This window comes from Lepidochelys kempii, chromosome 10 (genome assembly GCF_965140285.1).
Source record: "Lepidochelys kempii isolate rLepKem1 chromosome 10, rLepKem1.hap1, whole genome shotgun sequence".
In the NCBI taxonomy this organism is placed as follows: Eukaryota; Metazoa; Chordata; order Testudines; family Cheloniidae; genus Lepidochelys; species Lepidochelys kempii.
This window is the reverse complement of record NC_136389.1, coordinates 53,828,443-53,853,223: the sequence shown is the minus strand read 5'-3', so window position 1 is coordinate 53,853,223 and position 24,781 is coordinate 53,828,443. Positions and strand designations below refer to the sequence as shown.

Here is a 24,781-nt window from a genome sequence, read left to right as displayed (position 1 = left end):
AGCTTATTGAGTGTGCCAATGAAAGTGTTGATGGTGTCCCTGCAAAAAGTGCCAAAAGGTAGTAATAAAACCAGAACAGTTTTAGAAAACAATGTAGCTCTATGGACCAAATGTGAATGTTGGTACACTGGAAAGACAATTAAAGCCCATCTGGAGAAATGGTTTCCTCCAGTTGTCATAACTCTAAGCACTCTGGAAGGTTATTATATAACACTACTAAAGTAACAAAGACCTCTATAAGAACCGAGTTAGAATGGTGATGTCTATAGAGATGTCCTATACAGCTATCTTTCATTCTCTTTGTTAATATGGTATCAGGATGAAGATGCAAAACATAGCTGGCTATGAAGGGTACATGCTGATCAGGATCGAACAAAGAGCATGAGATGTATAGACTGGGTTATTACTCCTACTGATGCTAAAAATGGAATTAAGCAGGGGGACTAGCAGTATGCTTTGAACAGAGACTGACTGTAAGAAGAGTACAAGAAAGTGAATTACAACTGAAGAATGTTAATAGGAATGGGGAGGAAGTGAAAGTGATTGAAAAAGAAGTCCCGGGAATCTACACACCAAAGGAAAGGGAACTGCACAACATTTAGGCAAAATAACCATGACATATATCGCATACATATGCCAGAAGACACATTAATCTCAATATGAAATGGGATTATTTCAATCCTAGTTGAAAAACAACAACAATTGGGCCTGTCTTCACGCCCTTGGCTAAGCAACGAGCATGATTTTAACATCTTGCAAGTTAGAACCTTGAAAACATACAAAGGAATCACGTTAACAGTGGTGCAATAAAGGGCTCAGTACTACAAATCACTTGCTCATATGAGGAGCCCTTTTGCAAGAAGCCAGAGATATCAATCAGTCAACTGAAAGAGTTTTTTTCAGAGGAGCTGAGCACCGGCATCTCCTACAGCCCGCAACTGGATTGGAGAGTGCACAGCATGTTTAAAAAGCAGGACCTCAATCTATTTTGTTCCTAATATCATCTAACACAGACGTTTCAAACGGTGGTGCAGTGGTGGTCTACAGAAAACTGTGGATCACAGGGTGATGGTGCCCCTTGCCTCCAGCTACAAACTGCATTACCAGGCAGCTAAAAAATAAATTATTTTCCTAATGTTACCACATAACAATTGCTGTCATTTGCACACATATCATATGCAGTAGCAAGTGGAAGGGGATATGGCCCACAGTTTCAAGGAGAAGATCTGAGACACTCAAAATTTAGTCTCACACTTTTCTGTAGTGCAGAGACCCGTGATACATAACTTAATTGGTATCTCTTTCAACTGGAGTTTTTGTTACATCAAGATTTTAGTTGTTGTTCATTGGTGCATTAATACTTTATGTTTAGCTTCTTAGACTTTATGTATTAATAGATTTTGGGAGCAGGTGTCAAAGCATTTGATTCTCTTTCTTGCATTAAGTTGCTTGGATGGAGCATGCAAATTATCGCCATTAAAAACACATCTGAGAAAGTTTACCTTGATGTTTACCAATCTGACAAGAATTAGTGGATTGGTTATAAAATGTTCTTGTTTTTGTGTACTCTGTAGTATGATTACTGCATCATCAGAGATTCTGTTGCAAAACCAAAACACTGATATAATAAAAGAAAAAAAAGCACTAAGTGCGTTAACCAACTTTTTAAACAAGGATTATCTTTGCAGTATATCAATGCATAATCAAGTTTCCATTAATACCATTGATAGAAAACCACTCACTGTTCATAACTCAAGAGGCACAAAAACCTCCCCACAAAAAGTTCTGTTGTCATTTTTATGCAAGGTCATTTGATGCCTCTTTTGTTTAATTATATACAGCTCACCTTAAAAAATTATTACAAAATGGAATTAGCGCAACACTATATGGCCATCAGTATTTATATCTTTCCAGTTATAAATCATAACTCAGATGCATATTGTGAAATTTCTCAACAGAAAATTCAAATGGTGGACTTCTCTATAACCTGGTTCTAAAACCGTCAGTACTTTGAAAAGGACTACAAGCTTTAACGAAACTTTTAATTTTAAAGCACACTGTAACACCAATAGGAATAGACAGACAAGTATCAAAGAGGAGAGATTTTTGCCTCCTTTCATTGTTTAGTTTTTGTAAGAACATAAACTGATCTGCAGCCACTGGAAAAAAACAATCCTCTCTCTCCTAGATAAAAGTCAATACAGCTTCTTAACCCATCATATTGTCACAGTGTCATAATAAACTCACTGTATCAATTTATAACAAGAAGGGAAAACTCGAGACTGCAAAACCATTATAGAATATCTGTCAGTCTACCATCCCTAACAGATCCCTACACAGACAAATCCTTTTATAATAAAACCAAAGATATTTTTTAAAGCCCTCATTAAATCAAGATGTTTTTGTCTGAAAAAGACAAGCAAGAATGTACATATAGTTGCCTATTGCTAATGATGTTTTATGTAGGAATGCAACCCCACAGAGGGAGTCTAGGCTGCATACTAGATCTAGAATTAATTTTAGGTGGGTTCAGGAACCGAGTGAAAAGAATAAATATTTATATTCACAACCACACATACGCAGAGCCTATGCATACAGCAAAGTAATACAGCTTTGTTTTGTTCCTGAATTCTGACTGGGCTGTGCTTCTTATAACAATGAATAAGCTCAGGCTCTGTAAGGTTTTATTGAAAGTTAATGATTACTTTACTCCTTTGAGCTCCCCTTTTCCTGGCAAAGGGGAGCAAAAATCACGTCTGTAAATCACTTCACTGTGGTGAAGAAATGATGTCCCTCAACAGTAGACATCAAATGAAGCTGCAGCCATTAATTGTTTATACTGGGTCTATTTACAAAAGGATGAAATTCACCTAGCAGCACAGGGTCTGAAGAAGGCCCACAACTCAGTCAGACCAATGCGTTTTGCTAGTGACAAGTGGACAGCTGATCAGGAAGTTAAGGATGAGGGATTCTACACCCCTTCCCTCAGTAGATCTGGACCCTTTGCTAGCTCAGTATGGGCCAACTTGGAGGGGGACTGGATGCAGGTGAGAGGATGGGGATGGGCAGGACTATTAGAAGCTGCTTAGGGGTCACAGCTCCTGTTCCCATTTAGAGCCTAGCACAACAGTCAGAGATGGTGCAGACCTGTCCTGTGCCCTTGGGTTGGGGTGGATTTCTGTCCCCTCATGGCTTCCCACACAAAGTTTGTTTATGCTGGCTTTGCGTGTGGGTGGTGTGGACTTTCACCAATAAACGAACAGAACACAGATGGAAGGCATAATCCCACTCCAGATGATGGCAGGACAGCTATTCAAAACCACACACTAGAGACATACTTTACAAACTGGAGGTTTTTCTCTCATCTAAGACTATTTATGCAACATACTGCATTTTAAAACATTACCATTTATGTCACCTAACAGCTAAGAATATCTAGGTCTAGAGGTTTCTGATAAATTTTATACCCATTGTAATTCACCGCCTCTGTCATTAAAAAATGCAATGATTTCCAGTCAACAATGCTTCAAAATGCTTTAAAATAGTTCAAGCTGGTTATTTAACTTGACTGTCCCAATTATTTACAAGTACCTGAACTTTATTTAGTACTCGAGCTAACACGTATTTGTCATTTTCATTGTGCAGCAGATATTTTTCCATTTAACATGAAACCCTTCTAATTTCTGAAGTGTATTTATAATATATTGTACTAGATGTTTCCTGAAAATAAATAAAAACCTTAAAACTAGTTTTCTTGATGGGAGATGCCTTTTAATCCAGCATGTTGTGATAAACTACCTTGAATTACTGGTATGTTGTTCTTATTCCAGTTTTCAGCATAAAAGGACATAGCCTATAATGGTGTAAATATGTAAATATGAAACTGCAGAAGACATTATATACACACAGATACCATGAAACAATACCTCCTCCCACCCCACTGTCCTGCTGGTAATAGCTTATCTAAAGTGATCATCAAGTTGGGCCATTTCCAGCACAAATCCAGGTTTTCTCACCCTCCGCCCCCCCCACCCCCCAAACTCACTCTCCTGCTGGTAATAGCCCATCCAAAGTGACCACTCCCTTCACAATGTGTATGATTATCAAGGTGGGCCATTTCCTGCACAAATCCAGGTTCTCTCACTCCCTCACCCCCCTCCAAAAACCACACACACAAACTCACTCTCCTGCTGGTAATAGCTTATCCAAAGTGATCATCAAGTTGGGCCATTTCCAGCACAAATCCAGGTTTTCTCACCCTCCGCCCCCCCCTCACCCCCCCCCACAAACTCACCTCTCCTGCTGGTAATAGCCCATCCAAAGTGACCACTCTCTTCACAATGTGTATGATAAACATTGTGAAGAGAGTGGTCACTTTGGATGGGCTATTACCAGCAGGAGAGTGAGTTTGTGGGGGGGGGGGGGCAGAGGGTGAGAAAACCTGGATTTGTGCTGGAAATGGCCCAACTTGATGATCACTTTAGATAAGCTATTACCAGCAGGACAGTGGGGTGGGAGGAGGTATTGTTTCATGGTATCTGTGTGTATATAATGTCTTCTGCAGTTTCCACGGCATGCATCCGATGAAGTGAGCTGTAGCTCACGAAAGCTCATGCCACAAGTACTCCTTTTCTTTTTGCGAATACAGACTAACACGGCTGTTCCTCTGAAACCTGTCAAATAAATTGGTTAGTCTCTAAGGTGCCACAAGTACTCCTTTTCTTTTCACCTTACCTGATCACTCTCATTACAGTGCGTATGGTAGCACCCATTGCTTCATGTTCAGGTTCTCATAAAACCTCCCTACTGTATTTTCCACTGAATGCATCCAATCAAGTGAGCTGTAGCTCACAAAAGTTTATGCTCAGATAAATTTGTTAGTCTCTAAGGTGCCACAAGTACTCCTTTTCTTTTTGTGGATACAGACTAACATGGCTGCTACTCTGAAGCAACAAAAATAGTTAACCTCACACAATGGGAAATCAATCACAAGAGAAAATACTAAACTATGGATTCCTGCATTTATTTTTTCCCCCAGCACTTTCCTAAAGAAGTATTTCACTAGAAAGAAGAGGACCAGTACTGCTCCATCGAAGATTAACTAGACTATCTCAGAACTAGGGTTAAGGATTTTCTTTGAAAACATTTTAATGAAAAGAAGTTAAGAATTTTTGTTTTCACTCTGAAATAATAGGGCTAAGAATCTGTCAGGTGACATACTTAAAAGCCTGGAAAGAGACTCTAGAAAAGTTTTAAAAAATACTTTCAAAAGATTCCTTCGATTTAGCATATAAATTGCATTCACTTAATTAGTCAGTCATTCTAAAATGTAAAGTGCCTGCCTCTTTTAACCACATTCCATGCTAGCGAGCAGGCCAGGATTTGACACCCTTCGGTGAAGAAACCTGCACCTACTGGTAACATCCTATGAACATGTCTATAGCTAACTGCTGCATGCCAGGGTACACATATTGTAACCTGAGCATTGTGGTCAGAGTTTACAAATCAACGATTATAGTTTGTTCAGCTAAGACTCAAAGTGTCAGCTGTTTGAGGGAACCAAAGGTACTCAGTACAGTACTTCACAGGAATGCTCAAGCACCTGGCAAGCGTCAAGCCAATTATGTATTATGGTAAAACTGCAATTCACTGTATCTCTCTCCATCAACAATTTGCAGACAGATCGAGGCAGTAAGTACATTAGCACTTTACTATTTTGCAAATATACACACACATATATAAAAAAGAAATAAACCTGTTAAAACAATATATTTGCCACATTTTTTATCAAATAATAAGAAGTAAAATTTTCCTGAATCAAGTTAGTAAGTGACCCACATGCTCCCTGAGTCAAATGCTTCACTGGCATAAATTCTATAGAAATCAATGGAATTACATCAAAGTATTTCACCCAAGGTTTTAAACTCAATAACTGCAGAGCCTCATTCATCCACGTGCCATGTGACCTACATTGATGGTTTCTACCTACATTATAGCTGCACTTTTGCGGGGTCATTTTGCAGACAACCCTGAATGTTGCCAACAGAAATGTTGTTCAGAGGATCTTGCTCTATATTAACTTACAGACTATTCACAAACAGACAACTATTTGGAGTATGTCAAAGCATCCAAGACAAACAGCAGCACAAATTAAGGACCCTATTCAATATTTCAGAGACAACTTAATTATTAAAAAAAGTTTCATTTTATTTAAAGCATAATGCTACCAAACGGAACATTTTAATAGCACTTACTCAATACTGCTTTTATAAACATGTCAATATAACCCACTACACCCTCTCAAAACCAACATGAAAGTCCTAAGAGATACCATAAACAGTAAAGCTAAGCTTGCCTGCAATTGTTTCATTGCTCACAATATTGTTTCTAAACTCCAGTCTGAGTCTTGATGTTTCCCCTGGCATCAGTGCCCTCACAGAGAATTTTATGTCCTTTCACCAGATGCAAATGTTGGTTCCTCCTGAGATGCCTTATCGTTATTTCCAAGCCTTGATGTCTTCACACAATTCCCAGCAGTTCTTAGGCTCTTACATGTTTACTGATGAACTATTTTAGTTACTGCACTAGCATATCATTTAATTTCATGGTGGTATTTTTACTCAGGTTTCCCTAGGGTTTTTAAGAGAAACTCTTTGTATTTCTTAATGACAGCATGAAATCTGTTAAGTATGTTTAGTTCTGGAAGAAAAACATTAAATCCAAGAACACCTAAACTTGGGAAATTCATATTTGGATCCAGACCTAAATTTTAGAGCTCGGACGTGTCTCTATAGTCCACCAAAAGTCTTCATTGACAGGAGGGGAGGGGGGAAGAAAGGAGAACTATTTCAAGTGCAGTGATGTAGTTTTTAGGAGGTCCCACTGAAGCTGCTGGCAAAGCTTCCATTGACTTTAATATGAAAACAAAACCAGCTATAAAATGGTGCACACTAGTCAAGCAATGGAGTTTTCATGAAAAAAAAAACAAACCCTCTTTGTTGTGAAATTGGACCTGTGTTTTTCAATGCACAATATTAGGTCTCCTAGAGCTAGAAAGTCAGGCACTTCTTTATTAATGTAAATACAGTATAAAAAATCTGAACTTCTTTTTAAATATGATAGATACCAGAAGCTTGAGTCAGCAAAAATTACATCCAGCTTCCATGCTGCAGAACCTCAGAAAAAGAAAAAGTCGGCTTGTGTGGGCTTTTGCGGTGTGGAAACTGGACGTATTTTTGGCTGAATTGTGCCTAATATTAGCTGGAATTATAACTGAGAATGCATATAGAAAGCTACTTTTAAATAAAAGGTGCTATTATTTTATACCAAGGAGACATTTAGCAGTAACTTTTGTTCATGTACTTTATGTACTTTTTGCCTAATTTCCCCCCATTTATTACCAATATCATAATTTAGGTCCCAATCCTGCAGACATATACCCGCTTGAGCAAATTTGCTCATATGAGTTGTACCACTGAAATCCTGTGAGTTAAGTTACTCATACCCATATAAATTGACAGGACTGGACTCTTTGGTTGCGTTCTTCATTCTTACTTTACACACTTTTTTTTTTTTCATAATTCAGAAAAATAGATGTACCAGGGATATTTTCATGTTTTTAAAGGCGCTCTCTGTACTTTTTCATGAGGACCTGGGTGTAAAGCTATCTGTATATCTATACAGTTTCTTTTGTCCTGTATTTGCTCTTTGATGTGAAAGAGTAAGCAGTGATCTCTCTGATGTTGAACTTTTAGACTTTATTGTAACTACATATTTACAAGAAGAGCTGACAGTCATTTTCACTTCTCAATATTCACATTTCACTATGGCACCTACTTTACAAGCCAGAGTTTTGGGGAAAGTATTAAATTACCACAGTGCACTTCAGAGCTGCCATTGTCTGTGTCAGGGTTTTCATTTTAAAGCACATTTTAAATGGTTTTACCTCAACCATTAAAAAATAATTATTTGGAGACATTCACAAGGTCTCTGCTTTAGAACTCGTCTGTTTTAACTATAACAAAGCTAAATACTGCTATTTGAGGGGGGAAATAGAAGTAAAAAGCCATTCTGAATAGCCAAGCTAACCAGTTTTAAAGTGATATTTGTTAAGTGATTAAACCCATTTTATAACTTAATCATTTGGGTTGTGGAGGAGGGAGAGGAAAGTAAGATGAAAGAAGTTACGCTGCAGATATCACTATGGAAATCTCCAGCAGCGAGACTTCCACTGAACAAAACACATTTGCCAGTTTAGTAATAAAAACTACTAGTCACAGCCTTGACCATCTCATGCTCTGGAGAAACCCACAAGAGGAGAGTGGAAGTGGGTTAGGTAACTCCTTACTGGTGATGTCATCGAGTTTCCAAAAAACATCCTTTTAGGTGGAAGCTGTAGGAGGTAAAGGGGTGTTATTTTTATGCCCACGGAATTTGGGACACAATGGAGAACTGGTCCCCTTCACATAGCTCTTCTCCCACTCTTCACTGCTGTGAGCCACCACAGTGCAACACCATGACATCTGTTGTCATTAACCATGGAAAACTGTTGCTCCCACTGCCCTCTACAACCCCAAGTTCCCTGCAGTGCATCTGGAAATTCTCAGGGAGGAGGATGTTGTGCCAGACATGGCAATCCCCACTTCTATTGCCCCTGGGGGAAAGCCTCCCACACAGAGGCTGCTCAGCTCTTAGACAACAGAGGGCCCATATTTCCGTCTCATTTATTAGATCACAATCCCCCAAAAGGAAAATTTATAGCTGTTTATATAACTTGTTTTTAATTACCTGTTGATGCAATAATCTACCCAGCAATTATAAATGTGCATTGTATTCTCATGTTTTAGCCAAATGTATGTTAATACAGTAATGCACTCGCAGTACAAGAAAAACTATCCAGAGTCTGGTACAATGCATCTTATGTAAGTATAAATTGTTGGGACTGTTCCTTTGAACAAAAGCCAAAGATAAATGTAATCCCAGCTATTCTGGAGCTTCTCCCACAATTTGGTCCTCTTTGTGCAGCAGAGACGTTATAGTGCGGTTTGGAAGACATTTTCTCCAGATTCCTCAGCACTTCAGGCTGCTGTTTTAAACTCAGTATCAAAGGATAGCTTCTATTTCATTCACGTTCTCCAACATTCGCTATTAATATAACATCTAACACATGAATATTTCCAAAGTAAATATGAAGGGCCCAATTCAATCAGAGGAAAAAATGTATTTCTAGGCAAAGGATGCAGAGAAGAAGAGGTTTTATGCAGTGCAGAAGCTTGGTGTATTAATTGCTGAACGGGGCTTGAAGCAGTCACAACACATCAGCTAGAAATTTTGTTTTACACAGTAACTGCTCTGTGGCAAATCAAATACAGACAAATAAGTGGAGATTCATTTAACTGAGGGGAAAATGCATCTGTTAATAAGCAATACTAATGTTTAAAGTTAATATAGAATGCCAACAGGTCACACTGTTTCTTTTAACCCAGTAAAGCAAATCACACTGCTCTAATGAAAGTCAGAATAAAAGCACATGAATTTCTCTGCACTAATTAATTCTTGTGATGACAACAAACAACACACCTTTGTCTGGCTGTCCATCCCCTGTATGGAGTTTGTGCTTCAGGCAAAGTGGAGACTGGAGTATCATGTGCTTAGAGAGGATTCATCCTCCAGTGAGAATGGTGAGGACTGAATGCAGTTCACATCACCTCCCCTAGAAGGTTCGGGGGTTGAGGGATGGGAAGAAAATGCTGCCCTCCTTCTCAGGTTAAGGACGAGAACCAAATCAAATGTCACCTCATGTCTGCAAGTTCCAGGGGTATCTGTCTGAGCATTAAGAGTATAGTATAAACTCTTTAAGGCAAGGATTGCCTTCTAGTTGTGTCTGCATACACTACTTAGCACAAGGAGACCTTGATCCCCAGTTGGGTGCCTCTAGGTTCTAATGCAATACAGTCTTAGAATCCTAGAATATCAGGGTTGGAAGGGACCTCAGGAGGTCATCTAGTCCAACCCCCTGCTCAAAGGAGGACCAATCCCCAATTTTTGCCCCAGATCCCTATATGACCCCCTCAAGGATTGAACTCACAACCATGGGTTTAGTAGGCCAGTGCTCAAACCACTGAGCTATCCCTCCCCCCAACAACAAACGATACTTGGATTAGGGAAAAACATTTGATATGTCAAACTCTGGTTTCAGGGATTTGGTGGGAGGGGTAGAAAATCTGATGCCTCAACCCCATGGCTGTGTGCACGCGTGTGCATGTGCACACCCCCCTCCCTCTCCTTCCCCTGCTCACCTTCGCTTGACCCTCTGTAGAAGTGAAGTGGGGAGGTGGGATGCCTACAGTCCAACTGATTTAACTCAACTCTGTGAACACTCTTATTTTATAGTTTAAGAATGTCTTATTTTGATTTAGCTTAAACCCAGTTTAATAGACTTCAGCTAAACCAAAATAAGCCTGGTTTTAAATTGCAGTAAGCACACCCATCTAGCCTTTGGCACCAGTTTAACAAAATCCATCTATCTCTATGTAGATGAACCCTAATTCCCTGAGGCTCACTGCTTAGTCTCCAGGGAGAAGAAGAGGCAGAGGTGACACTGTAGAATTCAACACCCTGTTCCTTGGCCTCGATAGGTAGGGCCCTACCAAATTCACAGTCCATTTTGGTCGATTTCACAGTCATAGGATAAATTTCATGATTTCAGCTATTTAAATCTGAAATTTCATGGTGGTGTAATTGTAGAGGTCCTGACCAAAAAAGGAGTTGTGGGGGAAACTCACAAAGGTTATTGTGTGTGGGTTGGGGGGGTTGTGGTATTGTTACCTTACTTCTATACTGCTGCTGGTGGCAGCGCTGCCTTCAGAGCTGGGCAACTGGAGAGTGGCAGCTGCTGGCCAAGAGCCCAGCTCTGAAGCAGCAGCACAGAAGTAAGGATGGCCAGGTATAGCATTGCCACCCTTACTTCTGTGCTGCTGCCTGCAGAGCTGGGCCCTCAGTCAGCAGCCACCACTCTTCGGCTGCCCAGCTCTGAAGGAAGCAGCACAGAACTAAGGGTGGCACGGTATGGTATTGCCACCCTTACTTCTGCACTGCTGCTGGTGGGGCGCCACCTTCAGAGCTGGGCGCCTGGCCACCAGCTGCCGCTCTCTGGCCACTCAGCTTTGAAGGCAGCGCAGAAGAGTGGCAATACTGCAGCCCCCCCTAAAATAACATTGTGACCCCTCTGCACTCTCTTTTGGGTCAGAACCCACAATTTGAGAAATGCTGGTCTCCCCCATGAAATCCATATAGTTAAAAGATCCCAAAAGACCAGATTTCATGGTCCGTGACACATTTTTCATGGCTGTGAATTTGGTAGGGCCCTATCTATAGCTATAAGAAGCAGCAGCCATGGCAGTAGCCTGGCACTCAGCTGCATCTTTCCCAGGATTTGTTTGATTTGTTTTCAGTTAAAGAGGCTTTTTTATTATTACTGTTTTATAAATTACATACACACGCTGAAGGAAGAGGACACCAAAACAAAAAGCACATGACATAAGAATATATGTTTATAAGGCATTCAGATAACCCAAGGACCTTTCCCTTATTTTGAGTCATGGTGCAGCAGCTATTTACCAGATATCGTGCATGACTGAAAGACTCCATGAGACCTTGTTTGATAGATACAGCTCCATTTTGGTGTCACTTAAATTTGCGAGGATTCATTCTAATGATCAATGTGCAACACTGGGGCAGTTGTAATCAGAGTATCTGATTAATTACATTCTCTGTGATAAGCACCAATTTGAATATATGTCAAGATTACACATGAAGTTTGATTCGTTTTTGTATTTGAGAATTATCAGTTTCTTCCAAAATTTAAAAATAAAGGCTAATTGGAGCAGTTTTATGAAGAACCTCGTTCCCTGTTTCAATGGCAATAAACTGCACCGTATTTCTGAGAACACAAACATTACACAATAATTACACGGCAGACACCATATATTATAACCATGCTGAATATTTTACTTGCATTGTTCAATAGTGAAGAGGTTAGACCTATTTACATTTAAGTAGTTTTAATTAAGTTAGAAATCAACATTCTTAAAATGAAGACTGGATTATTATACCTCTCTTGGCATTGATTTTAGCCTAACTGGCTTTGTACATAGCATGACAAAAAGCACAAAGGCTATAGTCACACAACCAGAAGGACTAGTAGTTCTTATGCTACTGTCTATTATGCAACACAGAGGGGAGCCAAAGTCATGGGTTGAATTCCTGACTCCCTTGAATTCAATGGCCAAAGAACCATGGACTTTAATAGGGCCAGGATTTTACCCCTGCTGTACAATAATGGGAATCAGCAATGGGTGCAGCTGATCATTGCATGTACAAACCATGACAAACTGTGTCCACCAACAGCTGTTGTCGACAATGAGAAATTTTGCTAGGTTTGACCAGAATGCAGGTGGAACACTGGCCTGGCTTTCCAAAGGGTGATGGAAGCATGCTGCAGAGCCCCTACATACTGATACCATGTGGTGGGAGCTCCAGCAATTTTTGGAGAGGGCTGTTGTAAAGACTGAAGGTTCTGAAACTGGGATGCAGATACACTATGCCTAGTGACCCAGCAGACATGCATGTGCAGATGCTAATATTTTTTCTCAGAGCACAGACTTCAACTTTATGCCTTCATCTCCCATATAATGGGTTTAGGGTGCAAATGTAGCAAGGTGAGCAGTCTGGAAGGGCTAACTTACAATGCCTCAATGCTCTGAGATCTGGGGATGTGGACCTCGAGTTTTCTGTGTATCCATTAGTTCCACACAGCATGGAGACCGTTTTCCATGGCACCAATAAGGAAAGCCATGAAAAGCTCCATTAGTTTCACTGGGTTTTTGAAGAGTGAGGGCAAATAGCCCTATTTGTAAAAATGGAAACAGAGGCCCAGGTGGTGTCTAGACCTATGTGCACATACAGGCCCAGATACTCAAAGGTATTAATTTCCCTGGGAATTAGGTGCCTAAATACCTTTGAGGATCTGGACCACAATCCCTGTCCTTGAGCTCAGCGAGTGTAAGGACTGCTCAAGGCTAATGCCACTAGCTACACCAGTCTCCCCAAAAGGTAGTGGAGAGGGGTGGGGCCATGGCTCCATCACTCATTGCATCATCATGAAGATGAGCAAAAGAATTTTTTTTTTTAAATGCAACTAGACTGACTGCTCTTGTAATAATTTAACTGATTCTTTCAGGAGCTTGCCTGGCACATGGAGTTATTTTGCAGCCTACAAAAGCTTATCTCATGAGAATGCAAAGGAAGAACATACTGCATCCCAAGTGTCTCTAACACTAGATAGATAATTTACAAAGTCACAGAAGATCAGAACTGCATTTACCTACTGGAGAAAGAGACAAAGAATAGCCACATTCTCCTTAATGCAGTCTGATTTCTTTTTTATTTTATGAAAAACAATCCTATCTTTGAAACAAACACATCCATATGGAAAAGGAAAAATAAGAATGATCTCTGGTAGTAACAATGAAACATTTTACATTACATTAACACACTTGTTATATAGTGTATTCAATTAACATACAACAATGATCATTTTGAATACTATATTGCTGGTAATATACCCAACACTCCCAGAGAGAGGATTTAAAACTCCATAGGTGAATTTTTCAAATGCTACATAAAGCCTGAGAAATATGATTCTATATGGAAGTCTTGCATGAGGGGGATGAGGGGAGAATGAGAAATGAAAATTACATTGTAAATGTATTTACTACTGCACTACTGCAATACAAATAAAATAATAATACAAACAGATACTCACCTATCTACCCTAAGGCCAGGCAACAAAGCTAAATTGCAGTCTTTTTGTGACCAGTTTCTAGGACTACATGCTGCAGTTCCTCACTAACCCCATACCAGGCCACTGGATTTACAACATGAGCTTGCCTCCAAGTTGCCCTCTGTGCTGGCATATTGAGTTGGCATGTAGACCACCTCCAAGACTCTTCAGTGCATGGTCCCTGCATTCCCACCTCTCTGCCCATGCTGAATGACATCATTCATTCATATTTGTGCAGCATGGAGGTCCTTGCACAGATACCCCATAAATAGGCTGAATTTCATTCTGAATGTTCAGAATAATCCCCAAATCATTATTTTTAAAATGGTGTATTGTCTTTCTACTGTCAGCCAGTTTAAAGAGGCTAATGTTTTTATCATTCACTATCATTCAAGAGCCTGATCCTGCAAGAAGATCAGTGCCTGCAATTGCCATTGACTTCACCAGGAGCCTAGGCTGCTCTGCACCTCGTGGGATCAGTTTTCAAGAGAGATTTGTATGTTGCAAGATGCCTTCTACGAATTTTCCACAAAATTAGGTACACATACAGATTTCACCATCACTACCACCACCAGCTTTTATTGGAAAACTCATAGTCAGAAAGCCCGAAATTGAAATGTAAAGGACAAACCTCAAGATCAGTCTGGCACTGCCAACATGATGTAACAAGTATGTTGACTTAGGTAAATGAAGATCCGTCAGAACTGCTATATTAATTAATTTTCCAAGAAAATAGACAAACTCTCAGCTGCCAATTCCACAGGCCTGATCCTGCCACTACGTCATATGAGGCACTCCCCTTGATGTCAACAGGAGTTTTGTATTAGAGTGCTCGCTAGAGCAGGCTTTGACTTTTTATCAGCAGTAAAGTTGCATAGCAAGTTAAAACAGGCTTAAAAATCTAAAATTAACTCTGTACCTGGTGGTTTACTAGCAAAGAACACATCCTCCCTTCCAGAAAGGCCTCATAGTCAGTGGTCAGTGCCAATAAATGTGACCAAGAACTTCTCAAGAGGTCAGACTCGATAGCTTCAGAAAAGCTCAACCACAGTGATCAGTTCAGCTAGCCTGTTGGGTCCAATCTTGTGAAACAAAGGGTATTGTACTCAGCAGAAGCAAAGGGTGCTCAGGAATCTCAGGGAACTGGGGAACACTAAGATCCTGTCAACAAATGTACACTGATTGTGCTACGACAGGCAGCCACTGAACGAAAACAAACATTGACACTAATAACAAAACCCACAGATCTTCAATAAAAGTATTTAAGCGGATAATACTTTAAAATCACTAACAGTACACACGCTCAAAGTATATATATAAATATATAAAAAAAAGCCAGCCAAAATCAGAGCCATATCTTTCCATGGTTAAACCATAAACTCTTAACACTTATTTGATTTCTAACAATATTATAACCAATTTAACCCAGGAGTTTTTCCTTGTTTGTTTTAAATTCTGCTTTGTATTTTTTATGCCTGAACAGTAAAGATCTGTACCAATAATTCATATGAAGTACTTCAGTGTTTTGTTACTAATAAATATATGTCCAATACAAAGAAGTTGGAAAAGTTATATACTTACTGTCCTCTAGGATCCTCTATTTGTGAATCTCCAACCCAAACCTAGTAAAATACTTCTAGGGTCGTTTTTACTGAAGCTATAATAATTTGTCCAGCATATAGGATGCTACTATCTCGGGGCCTGATGATACTACCAGCTGAGCACTTTCTGTGGCGAACTAGCACTCTAAACTTCCATTAACACTGGGCCTGATTCACCACTGCCCTGCACCGTAGATAGTCATTTTCACTTGTACAAAGTCATCCCAAAGTGGCTGTAAAAGCCAAATTCAGCATAGGTTGCTTATTTGTGCCTTGGGCCCGTTCCTAGTTATGACATTTTGTCAATGAGAGTTTTTAATCTGGTGCAGAGTATTTTACACCCATTCATAGAATTTACTGAGTCCTGCTCCTGTTCAAGTCAATGGCAAAATGCTAATGTGCATCGGATCAGGAATAACAAATATTCAGATCCACCCAAGGATTAATCTACTTAGGAAAAGCATGTCTTATTTCTTTTTTTAAACAGAGGTATAAGACAAACACAAAGCTGCACTCTTTCCTTAAATAAAAAAATATAGCCTGAGTATATTCATGCAGTACAAGATTTGCTTAATCAACTTTTATAAGTTTGTGGAAATGCATAAACAAGTAAAAAAAAATCAGTTAATCCACAAAATATTTCCTCTAACATTATGGACAGAAAATGTTTGATAACTGCTTATTTCCAAAAATAGAAAGCTTTCCCCTCACACTGAAACCAGAAAGTTACATTTCATATAGGGCAACCTGTCTTAATAACATAATCCATCCCCTTTTCATTGGCTGTGCCTTGGCTTACCAGTTCTTTGAATGTACCAGTGTAGCCATGAACATGCTGACAGTTAACCATATTCTTTAAGTCTTTCAAATCAAATAAATCTAATGTATATATTTCCTATATACATTAGAAATCTCTGTATATTTCAGAATGAAAGAAATTATTTTGACAGAACATTTGTTTTGCATGAAAAATACAATCACACAATTCTTTTCGTACGAAGTCAATTTGAGTAATCAGAATTGAAGAACAGAAGGGAAGAATTTAATATACTTCTGCGTCACTTTAAAAAAAAATCTGGTAGGGAAATCTGTAACATTTCACTTTCTCCCACAAACCATCATTTTCTTCACTGTAACTTCACAGCAACTATAAATGATCACATACCTCCAAAGTGCTATTACAGCATCAGGAACAAATAAAATATTCTAATCACCTAGACTTAGACTTAGTCTGTTTCTCCCATGTGCATTTGAGCTCATACAAAAACTGTATTCCCAGTGCTTCTGGTCTACTTCTCTTAAAGCACAATACTGTGGATCTATTATTTCATGGCAGCCAGAGGTCACCCAAGACAAATGTGTAGGCAAGAGCTATGGGCTTTGGAAGGGGGAAAAAATGGTGATTTTGATTAATCTATTTGTCAGTGTTAATGTGGAACACCACTTTGGTAATAGCAGCACAAAAGCAAAATACCTCTGTACACTGAAACCTTCAATACCAGAAGAGAGTAATATTAAAATACACTTCCTATTATTGAAGCTTATCCAACAAACCATACAAAAGTCACTAGTGCAAAACTGTTAAAGTAATGAATACACTTATTGATAGATAAAAAAGATTAGTGTGAACTTTCAGTGAAACTCACCAGAGAAATAATATGCCTCGCATTACAGAAAGAGCAAACATCAACCTAAATAGTTATGAAATAAAACCATTTTATAACCACATTCTGTAAGCACAAAAACTAAGCTTTAACAGTTTGACATCTATATGGAAAATGGCTTAATGAAGCCTCAAAACCAGGGAAGCAGACAACTTTGGAGTTGAGACGCAGAGTTTTTCAAAATCATCTTACTGTCATCTTACAATATTCCAATATGTTTCTTCCAAAAGCATTCTTAAGTCATTTATACCCTAAGGATATATTCTTCATTATACATTCAGTTTTTCCTATTTGGTTACATGTTTGCAGAAGGATAAGTAAAAACAGTATTTTGTCAGTACAACTTCCAGAGTTTTGAAGAATTGTTATAATTCCCTATAAATCACACTCATTTATGCTATTTTTGTAACAGAAACAAATATTTTGGATCAACTTGGTTACAGTCTATTGTCAATCTAATTTAGAGATGCTAATGGTTAATGGATAGTACTATCTTTCTATTCACCTAGTCTTCCCTGTTAAAAAGAGAGTGAGAAGCTTAGCAACTGTAAATTATCATGCTTCCACTGCACACTGATACTGGTGTCCTTCACTTAGTGCATTTGCAAAGTAAAAGACACAATCAAGCAAACATTTCAGTCTCTAGTAGGATCATCATTAAATATTCAATTTCAAATAGTTCCTTTTTCAAACAAGATCTGTGTACAAAAAAAAAGGCTTAGTATTTTTAGTTGGGAAACTAAATTAATATATTTACAAAGACTGGATTACAGAGAAAGAAGGTCCTATTTAAATAGAACTGTTACAATATTTAGATATGTGCTTTTTATGGTTTCCCTGATTTAAAAATATGCTGCAGTGCATAGTTTATCTGTGGATCCCACAATATTAGAAAACACCACAAATTATTTGAAAACATACCTTTAAACTTTTGATTTCTCATGAAAAAACTTTCTCTGACTCTTCCCATTGTCCCTCAGGAAGGACTGGGATTTGAAAGCACAGGAAGTGTCAGATTTTAAAGTGTCATTTCATAATGCTCACTTTTCCTTTCAAACCAAAAACTCTTTAAAAATGTACAGATTCTGAGCCTGTCATTTTTAGCCACACAAACTGTCTACAGGACACCACACACTCTCTCTTTCTATCTGAAGTATGTTTACTGTAAAATTTTAGAGACAGATTTTATTAGGATTATGCAGCACGTCTCTGCTTTATGCAATCCCAACCATGTTAATCATAACCTCTCCCTCTGCAAATCATGTGGGAAGATAAACTCTCTCTTATCCTCCAACTTTTATGTAAAAGTATATAGTACAAGCCTCTAAACACACAACTGGTCTGGGCAAAAACAAAAAGGGAACCTCTCCGCACGTGCCTGGTCACTTTCACTACGTGATTAGCTCTAAATCAAACCACAAGCAAACACCAGAAGAAGAGGTAGATGACACACCCCAGTGTGAGCTACTTCAGCTGTAAGGATTAATAAGAAATAGCCTCTGCTCTGCAGTAGCTGGCCCAGACGGGTGTCCCACTCGCCGAGAAAGGTAACTGACGAGCCAGTCTAGAAGGAGGGCAGGCGCTAGGGGATAGACCCTCCACAGCAAGCCGGAATTTGCAGCTCCCCGGGGGGCCGGCAGCGATCGCAGATGCGTTCGGCAAGGGGAGACGCCGGGCTAAAGCGCTCGGCAAGGTTTGGTGCGCGGGGTCCCAGGGTGGGTCAGAGCGGCACGGTGAAGCAGCACCAGCTCCAACGGACAGTCACCCCTGAGGAGCCAGCCACGGGATCGCCGTGCCGAGCAGCACTCTCTGGGCACGGGACTAGCCCCACCAACTCGCCTCCTCCCCCTCAGCCACCCAGGCCGAGGCAAAGCCCCCGCTCTGCGCCCCGGGCCGCTCTCCCCGAGCCGGCCCGGCTCCCAGCGGCACGAACGGGCCTCGGGAAGGGGAGCAAATCACAAGTAACCCGACCACCTGAGCGCTGCCCGTGGCACTCCCCGCCCCAACCCCCCAGCGCACCTGCTCGCCGGCCGGCCCCGTGCGCCCAGCTCCCCGGCGGAGCGAGCGCCCATCCCCGGCGCGGCACGGCACGGCACGGCGCGGCGGCTCCCCGCAGGGCTGCGCCTACCTTTCATCGCGGCGATCACAAAACACATCATTTGTCAGGGGCGACGCGGCGGGGAGCAGAGCACCGAGGGCGGGCCGGATGGGCTGGGTGCGCGCTAGCCGGGCCCCTCTCCTTGTACCACCGCCTCAGCAGCATCTGCCGCCTGCCAGCTGACAGCCTGCCACCGCCTCCTTCCCCCGGCCCATATGAGACTCCATGTGACCCGCTGACATCAAGCCAGCCCCCCCTCCCTGTTTACACCGCTCGCCTCCTCCCCGCCCTGCCGCGGCTGAGAGGCAGCGCCGCCGGCCACTCACAGGCAGAGAGGCGGCAGCGCCGCCTCCTCGGGACTGGCCCGCTGGGCTGCCGCGGCGGCTCGCTCTATCTCCAACGGCCGCCGCGCGCCCGGCCCCCTCCCGCTGCCGGAGACCACCCGGAGCACGAGCGCTCCCGGGCTCTCCCACTTCAGCAGCCGGCGGACAGCGAGCGAGCCGCGCGCCTGCACAGCCAGCTCGCCCCATGCACGGCGGCGGCGGCGGCAGCAGCAAGGAGCCCTGCCCTGTGCCAAGACAAGCCGCTCGCACCAACCGCTGGTTTAGGGGGGAGAGCGTCCAACCCACCCCCTTCCCCAGCACTGACGGGCCAAGGGCCAGAGCTGGACTCTGGGTCTGCCCCGAAAGAGACTACGCTGGAATTAGGGCTGCTTTGAGGGAAGGTGCTTAAGAGAAGGGCTGTGGCAAGCACCCTTGGCCTTTCAGGACAAGTTACATCGCACTGAATGTGCTAAAACAAGGAGGGGTTCGCCCGGTGGAACTTTAAAGACTAACAGATTTATTGGGGCATAAGCTTTCGTGGGTAAAACGCCCCACTTCTTCAGCTGCATGGAGACTGTATCTGTAATTTTCACTCCATGCAGCTGAAGAATTGGGGGTTTTTTTTACTCACAAAAGCTTATGCCCCAATAAATCTGTTAGTCTTTAAGGTGCCCCCGGCTGACTCCTTGTTTTTGTGGATACAAACTAACACGGCTGCCCCTCTGATACTTGAATGCGCTAGTGCCTCCTGCAAACAGCTTCCAAACGAGCCACTTTGGCGTTATGCTGAACGCTGATCATCAAGGAAGGGGCCCTGCCGAAGATCTTCAGAGCTCTCTCCCCTTTGTGAACTTAAGTGCTGTAGTGTTAAACCAAGACACTGATGGAGGGAAAATGGCCTTTCTCTCTCCCCTCTTCCCCACCTGGCCCTTAGGAGAAACTAAAAGCAGCAATTATTAGGTTGTGATTGAATGAGGTGCAGATGTTCTCAACATAGGGTCTGTGTTTTCGGTTGTGGCAAGCACATACATAATTGAACAGAACTACATTAAAAAACATCACAGCTGAATACCTGAAGGTGTATTTCTAAGCCAAACGCAGCTTGCGCTTGATCTCTGTTTCTGTTTACACTTTTCCACAGGATTGTATTTTGAATTGAAAATAACATCTTATATTAAGAATAGGGCGCAGGCAGCATGACAAAACTACAGGTTTATTGGTTATTGATTTAGAGTATGATCTAATTGAACATTTCCATTTTAAGTATATTCTGTGATGGGTTCATATTCAGTCAGAATTTACTGTAAAATGGATGAAGCATAATTCCATCATTGGATTTTTTTCAATATTCTGGATAGCAAGAGCTGTCACCAAACTGGCTATCTGTTCGCATGACTAAATTTTGTAGCTTTACTATGTACACTCTATATACACACACATTCAACTTATTCAAGTACACTCTGAAGAAAATTGTATTAGCAAGAATGTTCATTTTGCCTAATCTTGCCCTAGAAATGGGAGCAGAGAAATTCCCAAAATAAGAGTACAGTAGGGCATAGATACACTATAACAGGGGTAGGAAACTACAGCCCACAGGCCTCAGCCGGCCCGCGAGCTCCCACTGAGGAGTGAGGTTTGGAGCTTGCCCCACTCCGGTGCTCCAGCTGGGCGCCAGGTCGGGGCCGCACCGCATAGCTTGGCCCCGCTCCGGCGCTCCAGCCGGGGCGCAGGATCGGGGGCTGCTCCACGAGGCTCCTAGAAGCCACATCATGGCTCCGCTCTGGCTCCTATGTGCTCCAATGGCCCCCTCCGGTGCTCCAATGGGAGCTGCAGGGGTGGTGCCTGAGGATGGGGCAGCGTGCAGAGCCGCCTGGCAGCGCTTCTGCGTAGGAGCCAGAGAAGGGATATGCCGCTGCTTCTGGGAGCCACTTGAGGTAAGCACCGCTCCGAGCCTGCACCCTGGGCCTCTCTCCATTCCCCAACCGCCTGCCCCAGACCTGATCCCCCTCCCGCTCTCCAAATCCCTCAATCTGAACCTGGAGCACCCTCCTGCACCCCAAACCGCTCACCCCCAGCCGCACCCCAGAGCCCGCACCCACAGCCAGAACCTACCTCCCTTCCCACACCCCTGCCCAAAGCCCCAGCCCCCTTCTTGCCCTCCGAACCCCTTGGTCCCAGCCCAGAGCACCCTCCTACACTCCAAACTCCTCAGCCCCACCCCAGAGCCCGCACCCCCAACCAGAACCCTCACCCCCTCCCGCACACCAACCCCAATTTTGTGAGTATTTGTGGCCCGTCATACAATTTCTATTCCCAGATGTGGCCCTCAGGCCAAAAAGTTTGCCCACCCCTGCACTATAATGTATATAATAGAAGAAGAATGACAATAATGAAGCTGTCTGCAGTGTTGCTGTAGCTGTGTGGATCCCAGGATATTAGAGAGACAAGGTGGGTGAGGTAATATCTTTTACTGCACCACATTCTGTTGATGAGAGAGACAAGCTTTCCTGCTACATAGAGTGCTTGTCTCTCTCACCAACAGAAGTTTGTCCAGTAAAAGGTATTACCTCACCCACCTTGTTTCTTTAATAAGGAAGCTAGCACATAAGCTTAAAAAATTACATAAAGACAGACCAGGGGCAACGGGAACATCTAAATGTTTGAAATAAAGATCTACATTTGAGAGAACATTTAAGAGATGAAGGTATATGCATCAAACTTTTGTAAATGTCCCATAATGGATTATTATTATATAGTTTAATAAAGGGCACAATACATTATGGTATTCTTTACATGTGATTATAAGTCACTCAGGTATTCCTAGCCATTTATCAGCTTGGCCATTCAAGTCACATTAATGCAATGTTTTGACTTTTTATATCTTCATAGTTTAAAAAAACCAAAACTAGAAGAACTGGACTGATACAGTGATGCTAGAATTAGGTTTCCTATCTTTGGCATACATCATTTGATCCATTTTGCCATCCTGACTTTCATTAAGTAGAGTCTTACTTTTCAACAAGCAGAATAAGGTACTACTCAATGAGCAAGGGTGGAAGAATACCACCCCAAATTATGTTGTTCTTCATAGTACTTCACCTATAAAACACATGATACACTGAACAGAAATTATACACGACATGTTGGACTGGATTAAGTTCTGTTACTATTTTGTTTATAACTTTTCAGAAGCTGGAAAATGTTTCTTTTACATTTGGATCAGTTGTTTGATGCCGCCACACTTTGAAATTTAGATGTACTAGGATAACTTACAGTGTAGAAAGAAAGAATGATGTCTTAATGTATTGTAGTGTAGATTTAGACAAACATTTCATTCTGACACAACAAGTAATGTCAGACCTAGGCTTGAAAAATGTCATAGTCCATTAGCACCAGTCTGGTTGTCAAATATTTAACCATAAGGTACATAGCCTTACATTATTACTGATCTGTATTTATTTCCAGTCAAACTGAAATGAAACTGATAATCTACAATGACATCTGATGTGCTAAATGGCTCCAATAATAAGTAGTCAACACAGATTTTTATTCCTACATTTTACAATATTTGCTTCATATATTTACAGATTAGACATTTTAAATGATGAATAGAATAACTGTCCTTATACCTTTAAGCTTTAGAATGTCAATACCACACATCTGAGGGAAGCAGACTTTTTTTTCCACTATATTCTATACTTTCACATGAAATTCCCATCTAAAACCATCTTCAAAATTCTGTTTTTCTAGCATAAGTAGTCAGTGTTTAACCTACACACATATCCAATTAGCTCTATCTTCCAGATGCATCATTCTGATCATCCAATCCAAAACTGACTTCTGTTTTTTAACCAAGAGTGTTACAGTAACTGTACAGAGTATTACATGAATTTAGTCAACATATGAATAGCAAGAAAAATACCTTATTTGCTGTCATTTTTCATATCCTGTTCCCACAGTGACAGTCATGTAACAGTTAACTCAGCATTACAGTTTACTTGACCAGAATGTATTCTCACTTTTTCGTATAAGTAATTTGTCAAAGTTGAATCAATTAAGTAATATGAAGAATACTTGTCAAGTATCAGAAACTTACATTATACTTGGATTATGTACTACTTAATGACAGGTTCCAGAGTAGCAGCTGTGTTAGTCTGTATTAGCAAAAAGAAAAGGAGTACTTGTGGCACCTTAGAGACTAACAAATTTATTTGAGCATAAGCTTTCGTGAGCTACAGCTCACTTCATCGGATGCATTCAGTGGGAAATACAGTGGGGAGATATATATACATAGAGAACATGAAACAATGGGCGTTACCATACACACTGTAACCAGAGTGATCACTCAAGGTGAGCTATTACCAGTGGCGGGGGGGGGGAGGGGAATCTTTTGTAGTGATAATCAAGGTGGGCCATTTCCAGCAGTTGACAAGAACGTCTGAGGAACAGGGGGTTGGGGGGGAAATAAACATGGGGAAATAGTTTTACTTTGTGTAATGACCCATCCACTCCCAGTCGCTGTTCAAGCCTAAGTTAGTTGTATCCAGTTTGCAAATTAATTCCAATTCAGCAGTCTCTCGTTAGAGTCTGTTTCTGAAGTTTTTTTGTTGAAGAATTGCAACTTTTAGGTCTGTAATCGAGTGACCAGAGAGATTGAAGTGTTCTCCAACTGGTTTTTGAATGTTATAATTCTTGACGTCTGATTTGTGTCCATTTATTCTTTTACATAGAGACTGTCCAGTTTGACCAATGTACATGGCAGAGGGGCATTGCTGGCACATGATGGCATATATCACATTGGTAGATGTGCAGGTGAACGAGCCAATGATAGTGTGGCTGATGTGACTAGGCCCTATGACGGTGTTCCCTGAATAGATATGCGGACACAGTTGGCAGCGGGCTTTGTTGCAAGGATAGGTTCCTGGGTTAGTGGTTCTGTTGTGTGGGGTGTGGTTGCTGGTGAGTATTTGCTTCAGGTTGGGGGGCTGTCTGTAAGCAAGGACTGGCCTGTCTCCCAAGATCTGTGAGAGTGATGGGTCATCCTTCAGGATAGGTTGTAGATCCTTAATAATGCATTGGAGAGGTTTTAGTTGGGGGCTGAAGGTGACGGCGAGTGGCGTTCTGTTATTTTCTTTGTTGGGCCTGTCCTTTAGTAGGTGACTTCTGGGTACTCTTCTGGCTCTGTCAATCTGTTTCTTCACTTCAGCAGGTGGGTACTGTAGTTGTAAGAATACTTGATAGAGATCTTGTAG

The 24,781-nt window shown here is 41.4% G+C and overlaps 1 protein-coding gene across 3 annotated transcripts in view; it reads right to left on the bottom strand.

The window, feature by feature from the left end:
* RORA (RAR related orphan receptor A) overlaps positions 1-24,781 on the bottom strand; it is a 545,340-nt gene that overhangs the window by 77,003 nt on the left and 443,556 nt on the right. Inside the window, exon 1 of one of the 3 annotated variants that reach the window (XM_073303637.2) lies at positions 19,237-19,429. The exons of the other annotated variants lie outside the window; for them this stretch is intronic. Within the exon in view, the coding sequence (XP_073159738.1) occupies positions 19,237-19,267 (31 nt within the window). The 5' untranslated portion in view covers positions 19,268-19,429. Of the gene's footprint in view, positions 1-19,236; positions 19,430-24,781 lie in introns of those variants that run through there. 3 annotated transcript variants of the gene reach the window in all.